This window comes from Giraffa tippelskirchi, chromosome 8 (genome assembly GCF_054371585.1).
Source record: "Giraffa tippelskirchi isolate mGirTip1 chromosome 8, T2T-mGirTip1v1.2.pri, whole genome shotgun sequence".
Taxonomy (NCBI): Eukaryota; Metazoa; Chordata; class Mammalia; order Artiodactyla; family Giraffidae; genus Giraffa; species Giraffa tippelskirchi.
Genome location: NC_137282.1, coordinates 95136767 through 95160931, shown reverse-complemented (window position 1 = coordinate 95160931; position 24165 = coordinate 95136767). Strand labels below are relative to the sequence as shown.

At 37.0% G+C, this 24165-nt stretch overlaps 1 protein-coding gene across 3 annotated transcripts in view; it reads left to right on the top strand.

Moving 5' to 3' along the window:
• PLPP1 (phospholipid phosphatase 1) overlaps positions 1 to 24165 on the top strand; it is a 103930-nt gene that overhangs the window by 21219 nt on the left and 58546 nt on the right. The window contains exon 2 of one of the 3 annotated variants that reach the window (XM_081517793.1): positions 15544 to 15698. The exons of the other annotated variants lie outside the window; for them this stretch is intronic. Coding sequence (XP_081373919.1) covers positions 15544 to 15698 — 155 coding nt within the window. The remainder of the gene's footprint in view (positions 1 to 15543; positions 15699 to 24165) is intronic. 3 annotated transcript variants of the gene reach the window in all.

The window sequence follows — 24165 nt, the reverse complement described above, 5'->3', positions numbered from 1 at the left end:
GATTGAGCTCAGTTATCAATTTTTAATTCATTTGTTTCCCATTGCAGTTGTTGTGAATGTTTTTCTACTCTATTAAATTCCAATTATCTCCTACTCTCCTCATTTTTTCTCAAATGGTACCATTTCCTACTTCATTTAGAGGCTTTAGTCAGAAAAGTGTGTGTTTGAGTCCTGGACGCATCACTTACTATCAAAACTGGTAGACAGTATACATCTGAGTCTTACCTTCCCTCACCCACAACCCTCCCATGGACCTACCCAAGATCCCACAACTAAAAGGTTGAAGCAGAATCCAGCTCCTCTAGCACTAGCTGGCATCTGTTCTGAACGACCGTGCTGGTGTGTACTAGTTGTTAAATATTTTTAATTTCACCCTTATTATATGTATGACTTTAATTATGTTACTTATCCTCTTTGAGTCATCCTCTCGTCTTTAAAATGGGGACAGTAATAACATGGTGACTCTTTGTTCATTCACTAAATATTTGTTGAGGGCCAGCCTTGTACTAAGAACTGTCTTAGGTGCTTGGGATATATCAGAGAACAAAAGAAATTTGTGCCTTCTTGGAGCTTGTGTTCTAGTATTGTAAGGATTAAATGAAAATTATTGTTAAGTGTTTGGTATGGCATCAGATCCACAGAGGTGCCCACACTGTTTCAGCTCCCTTTCTTCGCTTTGCCACATGTTTTCATAAAGGCCAAAGGGCCAAGGGGAGTGTGGGAAGGGGAAAGAGTGAAGCCAATGCTAATAACCGAATGTGGCGTCCCAAGAGTAACCAGAACCTCATTACATTGCAGAGCAATACAAATCAAATAGGAAACATTAAAAAAAAAAAACCTAACAGTAACCAACCCTGCTCTTTTTTTTAAAATTTATTTTTAATTGGAGGATAATTGCTTTACAATATTGTGTTGGTTTCTGCCATGCAACGTCATGAATCAGCCAAAAGTATAACCCTGCTTTTGATGAGTTGATTGTCTCAGTACGTTTACATTTCCTTTCATCTCCTGTGGATTCAGCTCCAGCCATTCATCCTCATTCTCAAGTCCTCCTCTCCCACTACCTGCATTTCACTGCATCAGCTCACTATCACATCTTTTGCACCATGCTGCTGCTGCTGCTGCTAAGTCGCTAGACAAGACCAAAAAATTCATCACCCTTCTTCTGCTCTATTTATCCTTTAAGGTATAGACCAAGTTCTCCCCCTTCCTTCCTTTTATATCACAAAGCATTTAAAAGTTTTTTACCCAGTTACTCTCTTTGTCTAATTCTTTCAGTCTTTCTGTTCTCACTCAGAGTACTGCCGTTCTTCTATCATGGTTCATCAGTTACCACTTGTGTGTTCCTTTTCTGCTCAGCTTCTTTGTAAGTGGCATCTGTTATTGTTAAGACCGTCTGAACCCAAAAGGCTCATGGCCTCAGTGGCCTGGGTTTTGAGTCGTAATCCTGCAACCTAAGTTGCCTTGGGCCTGTTTCTTCATCTTCAAAATGACGTAATAACATTTACCTTTTAAAGTGATTAAAAGAAACCTAGCATACTGTCAGGGAGTTAAGTAAAAACGTTACTGACATATTTGAGAAGTGCCCCCTCATTTTCCTTGACACTGTTCTTTCATGTTCTTTATCCTACTTACTTGGTAGTTCATTCCTTATTAATTGGCGTGCGTGTGCGCTAAGTCACTGCAGTTGTGTCTGACTCTCTGCGACCCTATGGACTGTAGCCGTCCAGGCTCCTTCATCCATGGGATTCTCCAGGCAAGAATACTGGAGTGGGTTGCCATACCCTTCTCTAGCAGATCCTCCCAACCCAGGGATCCAACCCGCGTTTCTCTTGTCTCCCGCATTGGCAGGCAGATTCTTTACCAATAGCGCCACCTAGGTGGGTTATTAGTTAGCTGTCTCTTTTTTCTTTAGATTATTGTTCTTGTCACTTTTTCTGATCTTAGTAAGATCTCATGGCTTCAGCTATCCCTTTTGTAATTGAAATTTCAGATATTCATCTTTAGTCTGCATTCTCTCTTGAGTGCCAGATATGAATGTCTAGCTGTGAGCTAGATGTGAAACATTTGTCAAATGATCTGGAATATGAATCGAGAAGGCGTCTCAGCATTTGATCTGTAGAGGAAACAAACTGTCTTACCTGGCATACTTACTAGTTTCACTTGTTCAAGTTGGTAAAATATTGAATGACTTTCTTTACCTTTATAGAGGAGGAGAAGAGAACCCTTTTTGTTTAAAAATAACACACAACTCCTGTCAATTTGCAGGAAGAGTTTTCATGTGATTCTGGAAGGATTTGCAACACCTGTTTCCAAAGAAAGCAAGAAAAATATTGCATGTTTTTCTCTCCAAAATGTATTTTGTTCAAACTGAATTGGACACCAAATAAAGAACATTCCTTAAATTTGGAATGAATAGAACTTTCTAAAAACTGCTCAGGTAACACTAAGTAGTAAAAAGCCCCAAAAATTTTATTTACTTTTAACCTTGGACTGCTAAAAGGAGAAAATGAAAGGGTTTGTAGAAGCAAATTTCACAAAAGTAACTGTAGCCTTATTTGTTAGACCCAAATATACATGTAGGGAAATGAACAAACATGGTTAAATTTACATATGTTGGATTTTTTTTTTGGAAGGGAGAATTTTTCTTACATATGGGTTTTATCCATTACCTTTTTGGTAAAGCATCAGCTCCTAGAAGCAGTTACCTCACTGTTTATTTTTCTTGTAAGTTTTGCTGAGGTTTCTTTCAAGTTTTGCAAAGTGCACTTACTCATTAGGATGGCTCGATCAGCCCGAGTGTGGTAGATTGAGATGTGTTCTCGGTCACACAGAGCAACTCCACCTTCACCCCCAATCGAACCAACACAAGGAAAGAAGCTGTTTATACACAGACCAGCTTAAGCTTATAGAATCATGGACTGAAAAGAGACCTAAGAAGTGTCATTCTTCTTTTTCATTTGTAGCTAAGGAGACTGAAACCCTGATAGTTACTCTAAGAGAGGTGGTATGATATGAAAAGAAGAACTTTTTGTTAAAATTCTAACTTCCCTATTTACCAACTGTGTAATTTTAGTACCTGTCCTAGTACACACTCAAGATCTTTGTACTCTTGGATGAGTTGCTTAACATCCATGAGTTTCTGATAAAATTTAGTTCTAAGATATAGTTAGTGCCATTTGAAATTTTTAATAATTTGCTGTATTTGTGTTTTTCTTTTGTTAAACTTTAGCAAGCCTGATTATTTCATTAATCTGTAAAATCTCATTTGGTTTTATTGATTTGATTTTTCCTTGTTCTGTTTCATTAACTTCTATCCTATATTCTTCCACTTTTCTTAAGCTTTTAAAAGTTATTATGTTGAATGTTTGTTTCATTAATTTCTAACATATAAATCTAAAACTACATTTTCATGTGTAGTATTTTAACTCTACTTTAAATTTTGACTTGTCATATTTTCATTTGTATCCAGCTATTTTGTGATTTATATCTTGACGTTTCTCTGACTTAGTGGCTTGTAAGTTTTCAAACACACAGATTTGGGAGGATACTCTCTTTCCCCATCACAGAATTGTTAGATAGAATATAGACAAATACCTGGCAAATAGTTGGTATTCAACAGATGTTTTTCCTTTTCTTTAAAAAAACAAACTTTGACTTTTGAAATTAGAACAGGAAACATAACATTGAAATAAGTATAAGTAATTCTAATAGCAACTTTAGTTCTATAATATAGCCAAATAAGAAAATGAACTGTTAAGAGCAAAGAGGGTAAAATTGAAAGGAGGAGAAGGAGGAAGGAAAATTAAGGAGAGATATAGTAATATCAGGTTGAGTTAATTCTAGCTTTTCTGAGGTCATATTCTATTGATCACTTAGGTCTATGGGTTTTACAGTATTAATTATTTTTATTATGTTTCTTATACCTTTATAATAGAAGTGTCCATAGATGACCATTTTTGGTATGTCAATGTGCAGGTTGTAAAACTATATGGCAAAAGTTCTTGTGTTTTCATTAGAAACTTAAAGGAGTCTGGGAACCCCAAGAAGTTAAACTGTTACTTTAGAGACCTCACTATGTGGGATAAATTGAGAAGCCTACCAGGAAAGGATTCTGTTTTTTCCTGTTCTAACAGTAGTGATTACTACCCTCTTGAGAGAGAGTGAGTGTTCTTGATAATTCCTTAGGTTAGAAGTAGATGGTCAGGCGGTGTACTAAGAACGGAATTCAGCTTTTAGTGACGTGAAATTTAAAACTATATAGTATTTTATAAGCATAAATATTGTATGACTTGGAATGAATTACCAAAACTTAAATGTCTTTGAGTAGTATTATTTTTATACAGCTAAGCTGAGTGTTCATGGCCTCCACTAAGGGTAGGAATAATTCTGCAGGTAGAAGCAGTTGGTTGTTGTTGTTGTTCAGTCGCTCAGTTGTGTCCAACTCTTTGTGACTCCATGGATTGCAGCACACCAGGCTTCCCTGTCCTTCACTATCTTCCAGAGTTTGCTCAAACTCATGTCCATTGAATTGGTGATGCCACAGTTGGTAGCTGCCATGAAGGTGCAATGCTGCAAAGGCAGACTTTGGACGTCCAGAGACAAGAAGGCACTCTGCTGGCTTAGAGATTAAGGAACTTCTTATTCCAAGACAGAGGAGTGGGAAGATTTGAGGTTGGTGAAGGAGGTAGGAGAGTACCCCACATTACTTGACTGGTCCTCTTTCTTCCCCATCTAGGAAGGCTAGTTGCCTGAAGAGAGAAACCAATTCAGCATTCTAAAAATTGAGGAATGCAACAGGGATAGGTTCTTTAAAGAAAGCGAGCCAAGAGTATTCTTGTGGGGGAATTTTATCCTGAGCATTAGCTCACAGTTAAATCTATGTTTGCTCAAGTACTTCATAATTATTTCCTCCTAAGTTAGGGAATCAAAGTTAGTTTTGCTCTGTATTAAGTCTTAATAAAATTTGTTGGCTCTCAACCTTAGTTTATCTTTAACCCCCTAAATCTGCCTTATCCATTATGAAAGCCTCTAGTTATATGTAGCTATTTAGGATGAAATTCAGTTCAGTTCAGTCGCATCCAACTCTTTGCGACCGCATGGACTGCAGCATGCCAGGCCCCCCTGTCCATCACCAACTCCCAGAGTTTACTCAAACTCTTGTCCATTGAGTCAGTGATGCCATCCAACCATCTCATCCTCTGTTGTCCCCTTCTCCTCCTGCCTTCAATCTTTCCCAGCATCAGGGTCTTTTCAAATGAGTCAGTTCTTCACATCAAGTGGCCAAAGTATTGGAGTTTCAACTTCAGCATCAGTCCTTCCAATGAACTTTCAGGACTGATTTCCTTTAGGATGGACTGGTTGGATCTCCTTGCAATCCAAGGGACTCGCAAGAGTCTGCTCCAACACCACAGTTCAAAAGCATGAATTCTTTGGCACTCAGCTTTCTTTATTGTCCACCTCTCACATCCGTACATGACTACTGGAAAAACCATAGCCTTGACTAAATGGACCTTTGTTGGCAAAGTAATGTCTGCTTTTTAATATACTGTCTAGGTTGGTCATTAAAATAGAATTAAAAATCAGTCCTTCATTCTCACCAGCCACATAGCAAGTGCTCATTAGCCACGTGTGACTAGTTGCAACTGTATTGGACAGTAAATTATATTGGACATTTTTGTCACCACAGAAAATTTTATTGAACCTTACCCTAAATGAAATTGTTTATTTTCTTTCTTCTCTCCTCCATCAGACTAATGGTTTTTATTAAAACTTAATCAGTTTTGAGGTTTGCTAAAAATATAAAACTTGAAAGACCCACTAGAGTAATATTCCTTTGCATATTACATAATTTAAAAGATAGTTCCACCCTTTTAGAATGATCTGAGTGCTGTTATTTTATACAATTTTTCAAGAAATGGTGACTAAAGTATATTTCTTATGGGTTGTATTTGATTGCCTCTCCTAAACTGATGACCCTCTAGATTATTTCTGCTGCCTAAAAGATAAGAATGTTCTGGAGGAGCCTAAAAATTTCTAATGTCAAAAACAAATTTCTGATGTCTCAGACTTTGGAAATTTGTACACTTTTTAGGAGATATTAAACTTATAGCTATTATGATTTACCTACTTCGCATGTGGTAAATCGTCATAGCTCTCAAAAGTTGCAAGATAGGAAAACCCCCAGAAGTACTAACTTCACTGTAGGGCTACTTTTCTGAGAACATATCAATCAGGCATAAAAGCCAAAGGATAATTTCTGTTACTTTGTTACTGTTACTTTATTTTTTTGTTTTTAACAGACTAGAAAAATAGGGTTTTTTCTTTGCCCTGGTTTCAAACAATCTCTATACCATAGATAGGACTTTTTCAATTAAGTTGCATGTATAGAAATTTCAGGAAGCACAATGAAAAAGGTGTGGACTGAGCATTTTTTAAAGTTCAAAATTAATGATCATGATCTTTTGTTTTATTATGAAATATTCAAACATGGAAGCACATATAGTAGAAAATGAGATTTCTACCTAATTTGTATTAATATCACTTGGAGATAACTACTGAAAAGTTGGTTGTATATTCTTCTAGGCTTTCCAATGAATATTTGAACATAAATGCAAATAATTTGTTTTATATAAGTGAAATTATACTAAATACAATGTTTTTAGAGATTTTGCCTACTAAACAGTGTATATACGTATACATATATTCTGCGTATATGATTCATACTCATGCTACCGATTGGGTTTAAAAATTTTTCCAGATTGTATAGTAGGACATCTGAAGTATAACTATGTTTTGTGTAAAGATAATAATATATGATTGTAGTGTATGTGCAGCTGCTTTAGCATGATAGTGACCTATAATATGTGCTCAATACATGTTAATTTCCATTCTTCTCTTTGGACATGTATGATAAAGGCCATGGAAGATAATTAACTTTTTTTCACTATAAAGTAAATCTTTTCTCTTAATCATATTTGTGTTTTGTGATTCAGGTTTATAAATTACTACAAGACTAGCAGGGTTGCTATTTAAGAGTCTTGTAAGCTAGGCTGCCCCAATTATTTTAGGTGCTTCTGATAAGAGCAAAGATTTACTGGTGGTTAAGAGACCACATTATGATTTATCCTATGGTATGCACTGTAAAGTTGTACAGTATGTGACAACATTTTACATGGGAGTCTTGGAATGAAGTCCTTTGCTAACTTTGAAGATGTACAGAATGGGTGCTGAGGTTGGGAATTGAGCACTTCTATTACGGAGTAGCATATGTTATTGTGTGCTTTGTGATGAAATTTCAGGTCTGATAGTTCTAGAGGTTCTAGAGAAAAGATTAGGAAAAGATGGATGTAGAGCTGATTGTTAGTTATTTGTAAAGTCCTGTTTTGAAGTATTATTGATTTATACTCGTGGTTTCATTTGGAAATTTGATCCTTCTGCTTTCCTGCAGGGAATTTATAGACATCAGTTTTGGGTAGATCAGTAAAGAGGATTGAATTGGGGCCCCAACTCCTTTTTTCATTGAGAAAAGAGTAAGGGGTGCTGTTGACAGAAGTGCTTCTGCAGTAGCCATGTCTGAAGCTTTGCTTGGAGATAATGCTGGACTATACAGAGATTGCCTCCAAGATTCCAGGAGTTCCTGAATCATAAATTCCTTATATAGTTAACATGGGTATATCAGTCTTTTTATCTTTTTAGCACTTTGTGCTCCCAGTAGAAAACAAGCTTGAGAAATAATTGTTAGACTATAGAATTAGAAGTGCTTCCCTAGCATGTTCTTGGACTTAAGATTGTTATCCAGTTTTGTTTCTTTGCTTTTTGTTCTTTTCTTGGTTTGTTTGTTTTAACTTGGGTCTTGTGGAGAGAAAAATAACTTAAAACTTTTCAAGACCTAAGTTTATAGTTATACAGAATTATTATTATGTGCCTCAGAGGCTTTTGCTTGCTTGTTTATTCATTCAGTGTACATTCCTTGAAGTGCTTACTGTAAGCGGGATTGTGGCGGGAAGGCTATGAGATAGTAATCTACTCAGGGTAAAGGAAAATTGAAAACTGTATTCTGTAGAGAGTCCAAAGGCTGAAGATAGGGGTGTGTGTATATGTATTTAAGAGACAGAGACACACATCCATGTACACATACACAGAGACACAGTCCATAGTTCTGTAGGAAAAATCTCCTAAACATTTTTATAACTGTCTCTTCTTCTATTCCCACTGTTATTTCTTTATTTCAACCCTCAACATGTCATATACACTTGTATTTCTTGCCTCTGGACTTTCCTTCTATTCTAACTCCATACTTCTTTTTCTTTTATACAATTTTTCCAAATCTTTTCCCCCACTAAGGCGCAGATTGGGTTGTGTGTTTCCTGTCACCCACAGAATAAAGTCCAAACTTCTTAATACATAGTCTCAATATAGATTCTGTGAATAGTCCTTTTATTAAAACCTCTCCCGAGTTACCTACTTTTACTCTGTATTCCATGCTGAGACCCTGACAGGTCTTATCTTCTACCTCCCGGTTCTAGAGAGCGTCTTTTTCCTTGCGTGGATCTGCTCTCATCATTGTCTACCTTGTCCTCAGTACTTGGAGACTCACTTTGCCCTTTGACTTCTAGATGGGTTTGATGCGTGGGAAGCACTGGAAGAAGAGGGGAGGCGTGTTTTTTCTTCTGGCATTCTCTTGCCAAATCCTATCATGTTGGCTCTCCCAGAAGTCATAGCTCTCCAAACCTTTTAGGCCTACGAGTGGTTGCTCCTTCAGGAGGTTGTATTAATACTATCTCATAACTTTATCCACACCCTCCATACCTTGTATATAGTCCCTTATTAAGCTCTTCTTAAGTTCCCCAGTTTGAGGGTACTGTTTACTGCTGGGATCCTGACTGCTACATTGTCACAGTCATCTAAGCTTCAGTTCTGTTTGAAGTTACAGCTGGGTTATTTTCCAGTAGCACTTATCTCTCTTATTAAAAATTTTTTGGTGAGGTCTTTTTCATTCCTTCCCTTTTTTTATTTTTGTTTTATTTTTTAAACTGGATTAAAAAAACATATTTTCTTCGCTGCACATGGCACATAGGATCTTATTAGTTCCACAACCAGGGATCAAACCCACACCTCAAGTGTAGTCTTAATCACTGGACCATCAGGGAAGTTCCTCCTTCCCTTTTTTTTTTCCTTTCCTGGCACCATGACTGTTATGTAATAGGAATTGAAATGTCGGAGTGAATGAAGTGAGATCTTCAAGAGGATGGACACTTGAATGTCCCTGTGGTATAGCATAATTTATTTAGATGTCCAAAACTGAGAAAATAGGTGAAGGTAATGGTACTGAAAGATTATGCAGTGAAAGTGCTGCACTCAATATGCCAGCAAATCTGGTAAACTCAGCAGCGGCCACAGGACTGGAAAAGGTCAGTTTTCATTCCAATCCCAAAGAAAGGCAATGCCAAAGAATGCTCAAACTACCACACAATTACACTCGTCTCACACACTAGTAAAGTAATGCTCAAAATTCTCCAAGCCAGGCTTCAACAATACGTGAACCGTGAACTTCCACATGTTCAAGCTGGTTTTAGAAAAGGCAGAGGAACCAGAGATCAAGTTGCCAACATCCGCTGGATCATCGAAAAAGCAAGAGACTTCCAGAAAAACATCTATTTCTGCTTTATTGACTATGCCAAAGCCTTTGACTGTGTGGATCACAATAAACTGGAAAATTCTTAAAGAGATGGGAATACCAGACCATCTGACCTGTCTCTTGAGAAACCTGTATGCAGGTCAGGAAGCAACAGTTAGAACTATACATGGAACAACAGACTGGTTCCAAATAGGAAAAGGAGTACGTCAAGGCTGTATATTGTCACCCTGCTTATTTAACTTCTATGCAGAGTACATCATGAGATATGCTGGGCTGGAAGAAACACAAGCTGGAATCAAGATTGCTGGGAGAAATATCAATAACCTCAGATATGCAGATGACGCGACCCTTATGGCAGAAAGCGAAGAAGAACTAAAGAGCCTCTTGATGAAGGTGAAAGAGGCGAGTGAAAAAGTTGGCTTAAAGCTCAACATTCAGAAAACTAAGATCATGGCATCTGGTGCCATCACTTCATGGGAAATAGATGGGGAAACAGTGAAAACAGTGTCAGACTTTATTTTTTGGGGGCTCCAAAATCACTGCTGATGGTGATTGCAGCCATGAAATTAAAAGACGCTTACTCCTTGGAAGGAAGGTTATGACCAACTTAGACAGCATATTGAAAAGCAGAGACGTTACTCTGCCAACAAAGGTCCGTCTTGTCAAAGCTATGGTTTTTCCAGTAGTCGTGTATGGATGTGAGAGTTGGACGGTGAAGAAAGCTGAGTGCTGAAGAACTGATGCTTTTGAACTGTGGTGTTGGAGAAGACTCTTGAGAGTCCCTTGGACTCCAAGAAGATCCAACCAGTCCATCCTAAAGGAGATCAGTCCTGGGTGTTCATTGGAAGATCTGATGTTGAAGCCGAAACTCCAATACTTTGGCCACCTCATGTGAAGAGTTGACTCATTGGAAAAGACCCTAATGCTAGAAAGGATTAAGGGCAGGAGGAGAAGGGGACAACAGAGGATGAGATGGCTGGATGGCATCACTGACTCGATGGACATGGGTTTGGGTAGGCTCCGTGAGTTGGTGATGGACAAGGAGGCCTGGCGTGCTGCGATTCATGGGGTCACAAGGAGTCGGACACGACTGAGCGACTGAACTGAACTGAGCTGCATGGTAGTGAAGTCAGTATAGTCACTTTAATAACATCTAGATTTATATTTCATTCTTTTCAAACAGTAAACTTAGAACTTGTTTTTCTTTACCTTTGTTTCAACATATTAGAAATAAACTTTAATTCTCTTTAAAATTCATTTTTGATTTATTCCATTGGATTTTTTGTAACAACTTGTCTTTAAAAAAATATGTACTGTATATAAATTGGGAGATATTTCAGTTATTACTTAATTGGAGGAGAATGTAGGTATTCATTTATGTGTTTTCCTCAATATAGCTTTGAAGAGATGCACTAACAGAAGACATGCAGTAGCTAACAAATGTGTTTATTAGCAGGATTGAGCTTTTAAAAAGTGACTTCTCTTAAGAAGAGAATTTTAATTAAGAAAAAAATATTCTAGAGTTATGATTAGGGTCAAAAATTGTTTCTATAGCCTTTATATATTAAGGAAGGAGTATGTGTCCTCTGAAAGAGTTTATTTTGAAAAGAATCTCCCTATAACACTAACTTTGATAGAGAACTCTATTACTACCCTAAAATATTACCATTGAAATTAATTTCTATGTAGATAGAAATATTTCATTGCCTTTTAGAATAGAGTACTCTAGGGGGATGGCTATCCTTCTGTGTGTATGTGTATGTCTTAGTCTGCTTGGGCTGCCATAACAAAATGCCAAAAACTCAGTGGCTTAACAACAGAGATTTTTCTTCTCAGAGTTCTAAAGGCTGGGATCCTGAGATCAGGGTGCAATCATGGTCAGGGCTCTCTCTTCCTGACTTGCAGACAGCCACTTTCTTGTATCCTCACACAGCCTTTCTTTAGATGTGTGCATGTGGAAAGAGATCTCTCTCTTCCTTTTTTTTATAAGGTCACCAATCTTACTGGATTAGGACCCTACCTTTATGACCTCATTTAACTAAATTACCTCCTTAAAGTCTTATCTCCAATTATGGTAAAATTCGGGGTTAGAACTTCCACATAAGAATTTGGCGGGGGGCAGACACACTTCAGTCCGTTGGAGTGTGCATGCATATGTGCGTTTATATATATAAATTGTATGAACAGTAGAGGAAATTATTGTGATATATTTAAACTTGAAAGAGATTCATACTTAGACAATGACAACCCAATATTGAAGCTCATTATTGAATTTTCTTCATAACGATATTGTTGTGTTGATGGGGGTGGTGTAAGATACTCTCACAGAGTTAAATATGGTGATCTTTTTCCTCAGACCTCATTGTCTTTACTCAGTTCTCATCCTCAATGTCTTAGCTTTGAAATCCTACATTTACCTAGATATAGACTTGATACCCGGAGAAGGCAATGGCACCCCACTCTAGTACTCTTGCCTGGAAAATCCCATGGACGGAGGAGCCTGGTAGGCTGCAGTCCTTGGGGTCGCTAAGAGTCTGACACGACTGAGCAACTTCACTTTCACTTTTCACTTTCATGCATTGGAGAAGGAAATGGCAACCCACTCCAGTGTTCTTGCCTGGAGAATCCCAGGGATGGCGGAGCCTGCTGGGCTGCCATCTATGGGGTCGCACAGAGTCGGACACGACTGAGGTGACTTAGCAGTAGTGGTAGCAGACTTGATACCAGAGAGGGCAATGGCAACCCACTCCAGTAGTCTTGCCTGGAGAGTCCCATGGACGGAGGAGCCTGGTAGGCTGCGGTCCATGGGGTCGCTAAGAGTTAGACACAACTGAGTGACTTTGCTTTCACTTTTCACTTTCCTGCATTGGAGAAGGAAATGGCAACCCACTGCAGTGTTCTTGCCTGGAGAGTCCCAGGGACGGGGGAGCCTGATGGGCTGCCATCTATGGGGTCGCACAGAGTTGGACACGACTGAAGTGACTTAGCAGCAGCAGCAGCAGCAGCAGACTTCATACTCTAAGCTACATTCATTGGCTTTTGTATAACAACATTGTCTGACTTCTCTTTTCATTCTTGTGCTTAAAGAATGGCCAATATATTATTCTGAATGAGACAGACAACAGCCCCTGCCCGCTAGACCATATAATCATCTTTTCTTCCTCTCTCTCCTGCAGTCTCTTTTCATGATTTCACTATGAATATTAGTCTCTACCTGATTTTTTTTTTTTTAATCGCTGTTAGTCTTGACTTTAGGTTTTCTGAGAGCTGTTTCATTCTCATGGCTTAAATTACCACCTCTAATGCTAACAATTTGCAAATCTCTCTCTACTTCTGATCTTCATTCTATATTATGTTCCTTTAGCCATTCAGTAGATTTTTATTAAAATCCATCTGTATGCCTCGTCAGAGGATACAAGAGTGATATAGTCTTTGCCCTCAAGTTGTTGACAGAATGCAAAAAGGAATTTTTTATTTTTTTATTTATTTATTTTTTAAATTAGTTTATTTATCTGTTTTTTAACTTGACAATATTGTATTTGTTTTGCCATACATTGACATGAATCCACCATAGGTGTACATGTTTTCCCCCTCCAGAACCCCCCTCCCACCTCCCTCCCCATCCCATCCCTCCGGGTCATCCCTGCGCACCAGCCCTGAGCGCCCCATATCATGCATCGAACCTGGATACTATGTAATGTATGTGTGTCCAAGGTGCCATGGGACAGATAAGTAGGGAGTGCCTGGCTTGGACTTGAAAGGGAAACGAGAGGACAGGTATCCCCACCAGAAGGTTGAACATATATGTAGGTACCTAAAGTTTTGAAAACATAGTATGTTCAGTCGACAGCAGATGGTTCAGTTGATCAGAGCCTTAAGGGCTAGATGAGGCTGAGCACTTCAAGTGTCAGATCACCTCAAAGGCAGTATTTTCAGTACTCAACTAATTTTCTTTCATCATAAACCAGCTCCCCATCCCAACTTCACATTTTTGTCAATGGGACCGTCATTCTCCTTACTTCTGAAGCCTGAAGTATCATCTTCAGGTCTGCCTCAACAATTGTGGTGAGTCCTCAACTCAAGTCATTTCGATATTCAAAATACTCTTTCATGCATCCTTTTTCTATTTTCACTCTCAACACACTGCTTATCATTTAATTAGTAGATTATTTCAAAGCTGTATTAATGCTCCCTTTTCTAATTTTTTAAGTTAATTTTTAAAAACCTTAATTTTACCCTGTTACTAACCCTGTACAAAAGAGGACAGTGATATTTTATTTCCTACAGGACAAATCCTTTTTTAGGCCAGTATTTTAAAAACATGATTCTTTTTTTAAACCCCCAAATCTCAAGCTGTCTTCCTCCCGTGAAAAACCACACAGTTGCAGAATTATGAATAATCTGCATAAACAAAGATTTTGTTTCATTAGCATTGAGATTTTATTATGAACACAGCATATATTTTATATTGAACAAACATTTTCAAAGGATAGTTCCCCTTCAGTCAAATCATCTTCCTTGTCAGAATTCTGTTAATTTAGCCAATCACTGGCCTCCATGGGAGGCACTATATATACAGTGACTCTAGGAACAGACAGCCTGTGCTGTAATCTTGGTTCTGATACTTACTAGTTCCAGCAAGTTCCCCCACTTCTTAAAGCCTCATAATAATTTTATGTGAAAAAAGGGGGAAGTGAAATTATCTACTTCTCAGGGTTGAGTAGGATCAAGTTAATCTTTAGAGCCTAGTGCCTGGCATGTGTGAGCACGCAGTATACATTTGCTATAAAATATTATGTACCTTGAAAACATCTTTCTGGTTCTCTGTGCCCTTGTTGGTGTGATGTCAGCCCTTGCATCCCTCTACCACTAAGCGCTCTCCTTGAGTCCCTTCCTGTTGCCTGTGATTTACGTGCTGTTTTAAGTTCAACTTAGTTGCCTGTTCTTTAATCGTCTCTTCTGACTACTCCAGTTCACGTTGACCTCTGAATTCCTATAGGGCCTTTTATACCATTTTAGAAATTAGTCTTATTTTTTTTTAAGGTATTCCTTTTAAAATTTACATACAGTAAAGTTTAATTTTTCGGGTACAGTTCTATGAGTTTTGACAAATTGTTTAGGGTGTGGAATTACCATCACAATCAAGATATAAAACAATTTCATCATCCCTCAAAAATCTGTCTTAGTAGTAGTTATTAGTTTCAAAATATTTCCTGAGTATGCATTCTGTTTCCACATGTACAATTTAGGTTCTTGAACTGAGTGCCTGTTTTACACTATTGTCTCCTCTATTATGGCATAGCCTAGTATCAAGGATATAGTAAATAGATGCTTAAATGTTTAAATTGTGTAAAACAAAGCCTAAAAGTGTGATAAATTTAAACATACTAAGAAGCTACTAATTTTATTTAACTTCTCTTTGGTCTTTCATTTTATTTGGGTGAAAAATTTCAAATGAACATTATTCCTCTATAACTTGTTAAAGTGATTTTGGAGTCCTGCCAGGGCTAATAAAAACCATTTTAAATTTGTTTTTGGAAAATAAAGGGCTTGTTTCTGTCCTTACTGTTTCTATTTTTTTCTAACCCTGTTAATTTAAATTTTAATATGAAACAAAATTTTGTATCTTTTCTCTCTTCCCTGGGGGTTTCTTTTATTGATTGTCCCTAAAATCAGAGGTCAACGAAAATAAGAGAATTTAAACTTGATAAAGGTGAGGCTGACATGGACAAGCTAATGCTGCATGGTTGCCTCCTTCCTGAGTCTTTGATATAATGGAATAGTGATCCTTTTACAGAAGCAGCAAAATATAGTTAAAATTTGCATCCCATTCAGGGGACTTTACTTCCTAATGAAGTGAATTGAATTTAACCACGTGTATCTTTTTTTCCCTTCCCTAACAGCTTCCATGCCTATGGCTGTTCTAAATTTGGGCCAAATAGATCCATTTCAGAGAGGCTTTTTCTGTAAAGACAACAGCATCCAGTATCCGTACCATGACGGTACCATCACAGCCACTGTCCTCAGCACAGTGGGACTTGGTTTACCCATTTCCTCTGTAAGTAAATTAATGAGTAGGTAGTGATGGGTTTGTTGTGCTGGAGACTGTATGAAGTGATCAAATTGGGGTGGGGGTAAATCCATAGTATTGTCTTCACTGGTGTTGATGTGGTGAGTGATTGCTTGAAGAATATACCCACTGCTTCAGTCCAGGGCAGTGTTTCTCCAGTTAAAGAGAGATATTGCCCCAAACAACTTGATGCCATCATAAGGAATTATAGAATGATTATTTTAGAATGAAGAATTCCTTTAAGTCATTTGAATCAACCCTTTTCGGTATACAAGTGAAGAAACTTAGACCCAGATACTTGCTCAAGCCCAGTAAGCTATTTTATGGCCGAGCTGAAACTAAGATTAAGCTTGTTTTATCATATTAAATGGAAATTGAGCCCATAAAAAAGGAGAGAGATTTATTTGTTAAATTTGAGAAAACAGCTCATCGGAAAGAATGTTAATACATGTGCAAAAGCAAGTCCTCAGATTATATCAAAACCATGTCACTTTTTTTAAAGTTGTACTATCTTTTAGAAAGTTCATCAGTTTGTAAGTTAATATTGGGTTTCATTACGTTAGACAACTGGAAACCTTCCTTCTAGGTTAAATTTCACAGACTAGCTTAAGATTGGCACTTGAGGTATTGTGCTTACTTTCTTTATCCTTGGCTCTGATTTCTGTACCTTTTCCTATGTCTCTCTGTGTGAACTGGAATTAGATGAGAAGAAGCAAAGTCAAGGTTTACCTCCTTGAGTGTCTTGAACCGTCCAGCAGAGATCATGCCATACTTCTCTTTTGATCACTGTCTCTTGTCACTTGCCTTCCCCAGGTAGTTGACTTAAAATTTTTTATTGTCTTAGCAGACTCTGAAGCCTTGTTTTTCCACAGTAGAACAGACTGGCTCCCCCACCCCCTATTTTCGAAGAAGTATTTTCCTCTATTTTTGGTATTCTAATTGCTTTCAGATTACTTTTTAAAAATCACTTTACTCTCTTTATTAGAGGGAAAAGACAATACAGGGCAAGTTTTGGGATTGAATTATTTTATAATCCCATATCTGTACAATTTGAGATTTGGCAGTTTTGGGGAAGATGAAGGAGATCATTTACTATGGATATATGAATTTTTCTCAAGTTCTTTGTTTTTGGCATATAGTTTGAAAAATCTTATTTCTTTAGGTGACTGTCCCAAAGGAGGTAGATTAGGTCCAATTTTTACTTTTTTGAGTAGCTACTTAGATGGTAATAAAAAATTGCTATGAAGAAGAAAGAATAGATGGGTTAATATGTGTTTTTTTAATAAGCTATAAAAATAATATATAAGTAAAGTGTTGTATAGGGGCTTCCTTGGTGGCTCAGACGGTAAAACGTCTGCCTGCAATGTGGGAGACCCAGGTTTGATCCCTGGGTCAGGAAGATCCCCTGGAGAAGGAAATGGCAACAAGCCACTCCAGTACTCTTGCCTGGAAAATTCCATGGACGGAGGAGCCTGGTGGGCTATGGGGTTGCAGGGAGTCAGACACAACTAATCTTCACTTTCTGTCTTTCTTTCTTTAAAACTCTATATATGGCAAAAGTGACCATAAGTGCCCTGTGCTGTAGGAGGACAGTGGTGTTTGTTGGGTTTTATGGCATGGCAAGTCTCTTGTGCTACCTTTCCTGTACTAGTCCAAAATGCTGGTATCAAAAGGGCCTATTGCCCACACTTGAAGAGTTCAGCTCCTTTGTTTCCATGTTGACGTAAGTGCTGTGCTGCCTTTTCCCAGTTTACTCCCAGTCAGCACAAGGCAGTAAGCTTTGCTAGGGTAGGAATGGTCTGTTTTGCTCTATTTGTATCCTTAGTGCCAGGCACATTGTTTGGTATGGAATGGGGGTTTAATAAATACAGATAGAAATATTTAATTCCATTAAATGGGAAATGGAATAAGATTGTCAATTATGTTTAATAATAATTACTACCATGAAAATTCAGATTAACTTTTTGGAAATACAGTGTGTCTTCAAGTCATCTCTTAGCATCAGATGCCTCATTAAAATAGCTGTTCAGGAAAAGAATGGGACATTATATACTGAATATATAATCCTGATTAGAGGTATCTTAAAATATGGGGGAATGCCTATTAGAGTGAAAGAAATACAGTGTTAAGGAGCTTAATTTCTTAGGTTGGAAAAAAGTTTTATTTCCTTGTTTATTTATTCCAATGTGGAGCTGTATTTTTTCCTACATTGTTATGAAAAGCACTGCTTTAATCAGTTCATGTATTCCAGCACTCTTTCTGTATGTAATTGTCACAAAATGAAGTAGTATAAGATGCATCCCCAAGTAATTTGTTATAATCACATTTTCTTTGTTTAAAACAACTTTTTATACTACCTTTGGAAGAGATAATGTGTAGATTTGGCATATTAAGTATTTGTTGTATATCCATTTTACAGAACACTTAAAAATATTTTGATAAAATTTAATATATTGGATGAACCTAAAAGAAAGAGAAGTTATATAAATATTGAGTATACACTGCCAATAATGAAAACTAAAGCTCAGTTGGTTTCACATTAGCCAAGCTTACTGAATTCCACTGCATTCCCAAATGCTATGGTTTTTAAAAGGATTCATAGGGGGAAATATCTGCTCATGAAATTTTCTTTTTAAAGATAGTTTCTGGGAATGTTATGGAATACCTTTGCTAAGGTTAAGTGATCTAAGAACTGCTTCACTGAGTATAGCTCTATTAAATTAGTGGACATTATCTTCTGACTTTTCTGCTTCATGTATCTTGACAAATATGCAGGATTTGAATGGGTTAAATATTACTCCTGGATGGGAATTGTGATTTTTGAGAAGCCCTAAAATCTCTTTCTAGTGAATTATATGTGATAAGAAGATAATTGAAATGAAAATGTTCATTTTGCCTCCCACTAGGAATTAAGTCTTCTTACAGAGCATCTAAACTTGCAGTCAGAGTTACACCTCTACTACTACTACTTTTTGAAGCAGAATTGACATAATTTTTAAATTTGTTAAATATTGAACTGGCAAAATGACCAAATATATTTTTGATGGATGCAATGAGATTAACATACAGTTATGTTAAAACATATGAAAAAGTCAAATTTATCTTTTTCATTAATTCTTTTTTATAGCATAGGCCAAATGTTTCTTTTTAAAAAAAAAAAAGTTCATCTCTTGAGTACATGAAAATACTAGTCTGATAATGTCTGTGTTTTTCTGTTGTGGACCAGCGAGTTTGAAAGTGGAGTATTCAGTATGACTTATTTTGGGCATGTCATCTGTCATACTTTAGGTAAAAGTAAAGGCATTTGTGTTAATATTTCATACATTTATTTTCCTCTTTCATAAATACTATTTTAAATGAAACTCTGGCTGGGGATGTTATATACTCTACCTTTTTAGGTCCTAATGAATTGGTTGAACTGATGGCATTTTCTTGAAAATTTTTTGTAATTAAAAATGAATTTGCAGCTTGGATTTGTCAGTGAGTTTTTAGATGACAATGCTAAAAGTATAGTCCATGAGAGAAATAATAAGTTGTACTTGATTAAAATTTAAAAATTCTGCTCTGTATAAAGCTATACACTGGGGGAAAATGTTTTTAAAACACATATCTGATAATGGAACTCTTAAAGCACAACAGAAACAAACAATCCAGTCAAAATGTGGGGAAAAGATCTGAGTAGACACCTTAATGCAAAAGATATAGAAATGGCCAAGAAGCATATAAAAGGTGCCCTGTATCCTATTTCATTAAGGAATTGTAAATTAAAACAACGGTGAGTTTCCTCTGCACATTTATTATAATGGCTAAAATCCAAAACAGTGACAACACCAAATGCTGTGAGGATGTGGAGCAGCAGTTCTCAGTCATTACTAGGGGAATGTAAAGCCACGTTGAAAGACAATTTCGCAGTTTTTTACAAAATTAAACATAGTCTTACTATAGCAGTCAAGCTCCTGCATATTTACCCAAATGAGTTGAAAACTTATGTCTGCATAAAAGCCAGCACGTGATGTCTATAGCGGCTTTATTCATAATTGCCAAAGCCTGAAAGCAACTGAGATGTCCTTTAATAGGTGAATGGATAAACTCTGGTACCTCCATACAATGGAATATTACTCAGTGCTAAAAAGAAATCAGCTATCCAGCCATAAAAAGACATGGAAGAACCTTAAATACATATTGCTAAATGAAAGAAGCCAATCTGAAAAGGCTATCTAGTTTGTGATAACAACCATATGACTTTCTGGAAAAGGCAAGACTATGGAGATAGTAAGATCAGTGGTTACTAGGAGTTGGTGGGAGGACAGAGGAAGAATGAACAGTTGGAGTACAGAGGATTTTTAGGGAAGGGAAACTATTCCGTATATTGTAATAATGGATGCATTACATTACGTATTTGTTATAACCTACAGGACTGTACAATACAAAGAACAACCTTTAATTGTAAACTGTACAGTTTAGTTTATGTATCAATATTGGTTCATCATTTATAACAAATATACCATACCAATAAAAATTGTTTGTAGTAGAGGACATTAAGGGTGGTAGTTGTGGAGAGGGACTATATCTTTTACTTTCGGCTCAGTTTTTAAAATAAACCTAAAATTACTTTAAGAAATAATGTATATTAATCTTAAAAATTTTGAAAAGAAAAAAATTTGCTCACAGTGTTTGGTGAAACGTCAGTGCTCTTTGTCTAAATAATATTAGTAATGATTGCTACAAGCAATTATCTTCATAGTGAATAATTGATATATTGTTGCTTGGAATAAGATTACTTGATAAGATATAAAAAGTAAAATTTCAGGGCCTTGCTTCATATGTTTCATCTGTTAACTCATTTTATGAAAGTATTTGACAATATTTAGTGAAAACTTAAATTTAGAAAACATGATAGTACTTATAAATTCAGTGTAAGTTTTCACTTTTTATAATGAAAAAAGTAAACAGGCAACTGAAATCTTGTCACAACCTTATAATTAAAAAAAATACGTGTGGGATATCATTTTGTTCATTTTTTGTAAAGGACCATTACCATTTCAAGTTCTATTATGTAATAGACCTATATAATCCATTAACTTTTTTTGGCTCTCTGAAAAATAATAAGTTGAATTTATAAGCATCTTTTAACAGTGAAGATTTTATCTAAATACAGGTTCACCATCCATTATCCAGAACTCTTACAGTCAGAATTTTTTGAATTTTTGAAAGGTTGTATGATTCACATACCTTATATAATGCTCTCAGCAGGGTCTAGGACAGTACTTTGTATTAAAGATGTTAATTTTTAAATAGTGAAGTAAGACTAGTCAGAATAAATGGGGTAAATAAAGCCTAGGGCATTCATTTGGAGAAGGAAATGGCAACCCACTCCAGTGTTCTTGCCTGGAGAATCCCAGAGACGGGGGAGCCTGGTGGGCTGCCATCTATGGGGTCGCATAGAGTCAGACATGACTGAAGGGACTTAGCAACAGCAGGGCATTCATTTGTTCAGGTTAAGTTTTGCCATTAGATAAGTTCAGGTTAGCTTTTGATCCCAAAATGTCGTAAAAGAACTAGGGTTTTGAGGGCTTTGGGTTTTAAAATAAGAGATTGCGGGCCTTTTAATGAAAGCTGATTTAAAATTATTTATTTCCTAGTCCTGTTATCTGGTTACTTTAAACAAATATTTGAAAATCCTAAAATTTAGTTTTTGTTGAGAAGCAGGACTTATGGTTAAAAGTGTAGACTTAGAACTGTTTATGTGAAACTAAACTTATTTGTGATTGGCGTGCAGGGTTAGTGATGTAAGCCATTAAAAATAAACATGTCCAGTGCAGTACAGTGATTTTTTTTTTACTACCTTATTCAGTAATTGTGGAGTGAACAAAAATATCCTGTAAAGAACATCTTGGTGTTCCCTTGTAGTTACTAAGAGCTTATATTGCCTATCTGGCTTTCTGGAAAATAACTTAATATTCTATTGTAGCCAAATTATTGTGGGCTCCATCTTTAAATAAGAATTTTAAAAAGCTGTCCACCATTTTTGCCAATTATCTTTACACTTCCACATTTAGAGTGAGAATGAGGTAACATTTTAAAAATGGCCATTTACTGTTTTATCATGAACCTGTGTTTCTAACATGACAAGAAATGAAATGCTATTTATTCACAGAAAGAAAATTTTTTGTGTTCTTATATCTGTTTTTGGACTCTGAACGGTCAACACCAGTTCAAAGTGTGGGATTAAGGTAACCTACTTTCAGAAGGCAGTACCCAGTTGCTGCCTCTCTGACATCAGGGTAGGTAGCTGTAATGAATGTTTTTAGTTGCTCAGTAGTGTCCAATTCTTTGCAACCCCATGGACTGTAGCCCTCCAGGCTCCTCTGTCCATGGAATTCTCCAGGCAAGAATACTGGAGTAAGTTGCCATTCCCTTCTCCAGGGGATCTTCCTGACCCAGAGGTTGAACCTGCATTGTGCACAGATTCTTTACCATCTGAGCTTCCAGTGAGCAGCAGTAAGGAATCTTTTTTAATCAGACTTTCCAAAGGCTGTCTTGGCTTAGAGGGCTGGACGGGTATGAGAGGTGATTTAGTTTGGGATCTTATTAAATCTAAGGGAATATAAGCAGAGGTCACTGGCAGGACATTAAGTGTGGGGTCTAATGATTTTCTTATTTTCTCAATAAAATATGTGATATTTTTGAAGCACAGTTGCACCAATAATGTATTTAGTTGAATAAGCATGTTTTCAACCAGATACGTTCTTATACTTGAGTGTTAGTCTTCTGATATACCTAAAAGCATCCTCTTAGAAGCTGGCAATGTTTGAGAGAAAAAATGAAATTTCTGTCAAATTAATTTCTCTGTAAGTTGGGGGAGTATGCCCTGGTATTATTTAGCAGCAGATTTCCTGTTTTCAATGTGGAGAGTAACTGTTTTGTGGGACCCAGAAAGAAATCATCAGACAGGGAGATGGAAGGAGCAACTATGAAGGTACCCATTTTATTTACTATAAAATTTTGCTTATTCTCTAAGAAAAGATTATAATTGAGTACTCATCGGTTTAGAATTTTTGCATATATGGTAATGGAAGGCTGTGTTTGTTCTGTCATTTATTGAGTGTCTTTTGTGTCTGAAGTACTACTGTGTTGTAGATTCTTTCCTCGTAACCACTCTCTGAGGTTGCTAGGTAATTCTTTTTTATAGTTACTAAGAGGCCAAGTTGGGATTTTAACTCCACCGAGTCTATTTACATTCTTTTTGACAGTCTCTCATTGTCTTCATTGTGGTGTGGGTCTATTTTGATGAAAGTAGGTAAATCCAGTCAATTCTTTTGTTTTTGGTTTTCTTTTTATTGTTGTAAGTTATGAGTGAGTCAAATTCCCATTTGAATGCAGAGTTCCAAAGAATAGCAAGGAGAGATAAGAAAGCCTTTCTCAGTGATCAATGCAAAGAAATAGAGGAAGATAATAGAATGGGAAGACTAGAGATCTCCTCAAGAAAATTAGAGATACCAAGGGAACATTTCATGCAAAGGTGGGCACAATAAAGGACAGAAATGGTATAGACCTAACAGAAGCAGAAGATATTAAGAAGAGGTGGCAAGGATACACAGAACTATATTTAAAAAGATATTCATGACCCAGATGGAGAAGGAAATGGCAACCCACTTCAGTACTCTTGCCTGGAGAATCCCCTGGACGGAGGAGCCTAGTAGGCTGCAGTCCATGGGGTCGCTAAGAGTCGGACATGACTAAGCGACTTCACTTTCACTTTTCACTTTCATGCATTGGAGAAGGAAATTTCAACCCACTCCAGTGTTCTTGCCTGGAGAATCCCAGGGACAGGGGAGCCTGGTGGGCTACTGTCTATGGGGTCGCACAGAGTCGGACATGACTGAAGCGACTTAGCAGCAGCAGCAGCAGCAGCATGACCCAGATAACCACAATGGTGTGATCACTCACCCAGAGCCAGACATCCTGGAATGTGAAGTCAAGTGGGCATTAGAAAGCATCACTATGAACAAAGCTAGTAGAGGTGATGGAATTCCAGTTGAGCTATTTCAAATCCTAAAAGATGATGCTATGAAAGTGCTGCACTCAATATGCCAACAAATTTGGAAAACTCAGCAGTGGCCACAGGACTAGAAAAGGTCAGTTTTCATTCCAACCCCAAAGAAAGGCAATGCCAAAGAATGCTCAAACAACCTCACAATTGCACTCATCTCACATGCTAGTAAAATAATGTTCAAAGTTCTCCAAGCCAGGCTTTAACAGTATGTGAACTGTGAACTTCCAGATGTTCAAGCTGGATTTTGATAAGGCAGAGGAACCAGAAATCAAATTGCCAATATCCGTTGGATCATCGAAAAAGCAAGAGAGTTCCAGAAAAACATCTACTTCTGCTTTATTGACCATGCTAAAGCCTTTGACTGTGTGGATCAGAACATACTGTGGAAAATTCTTAAAG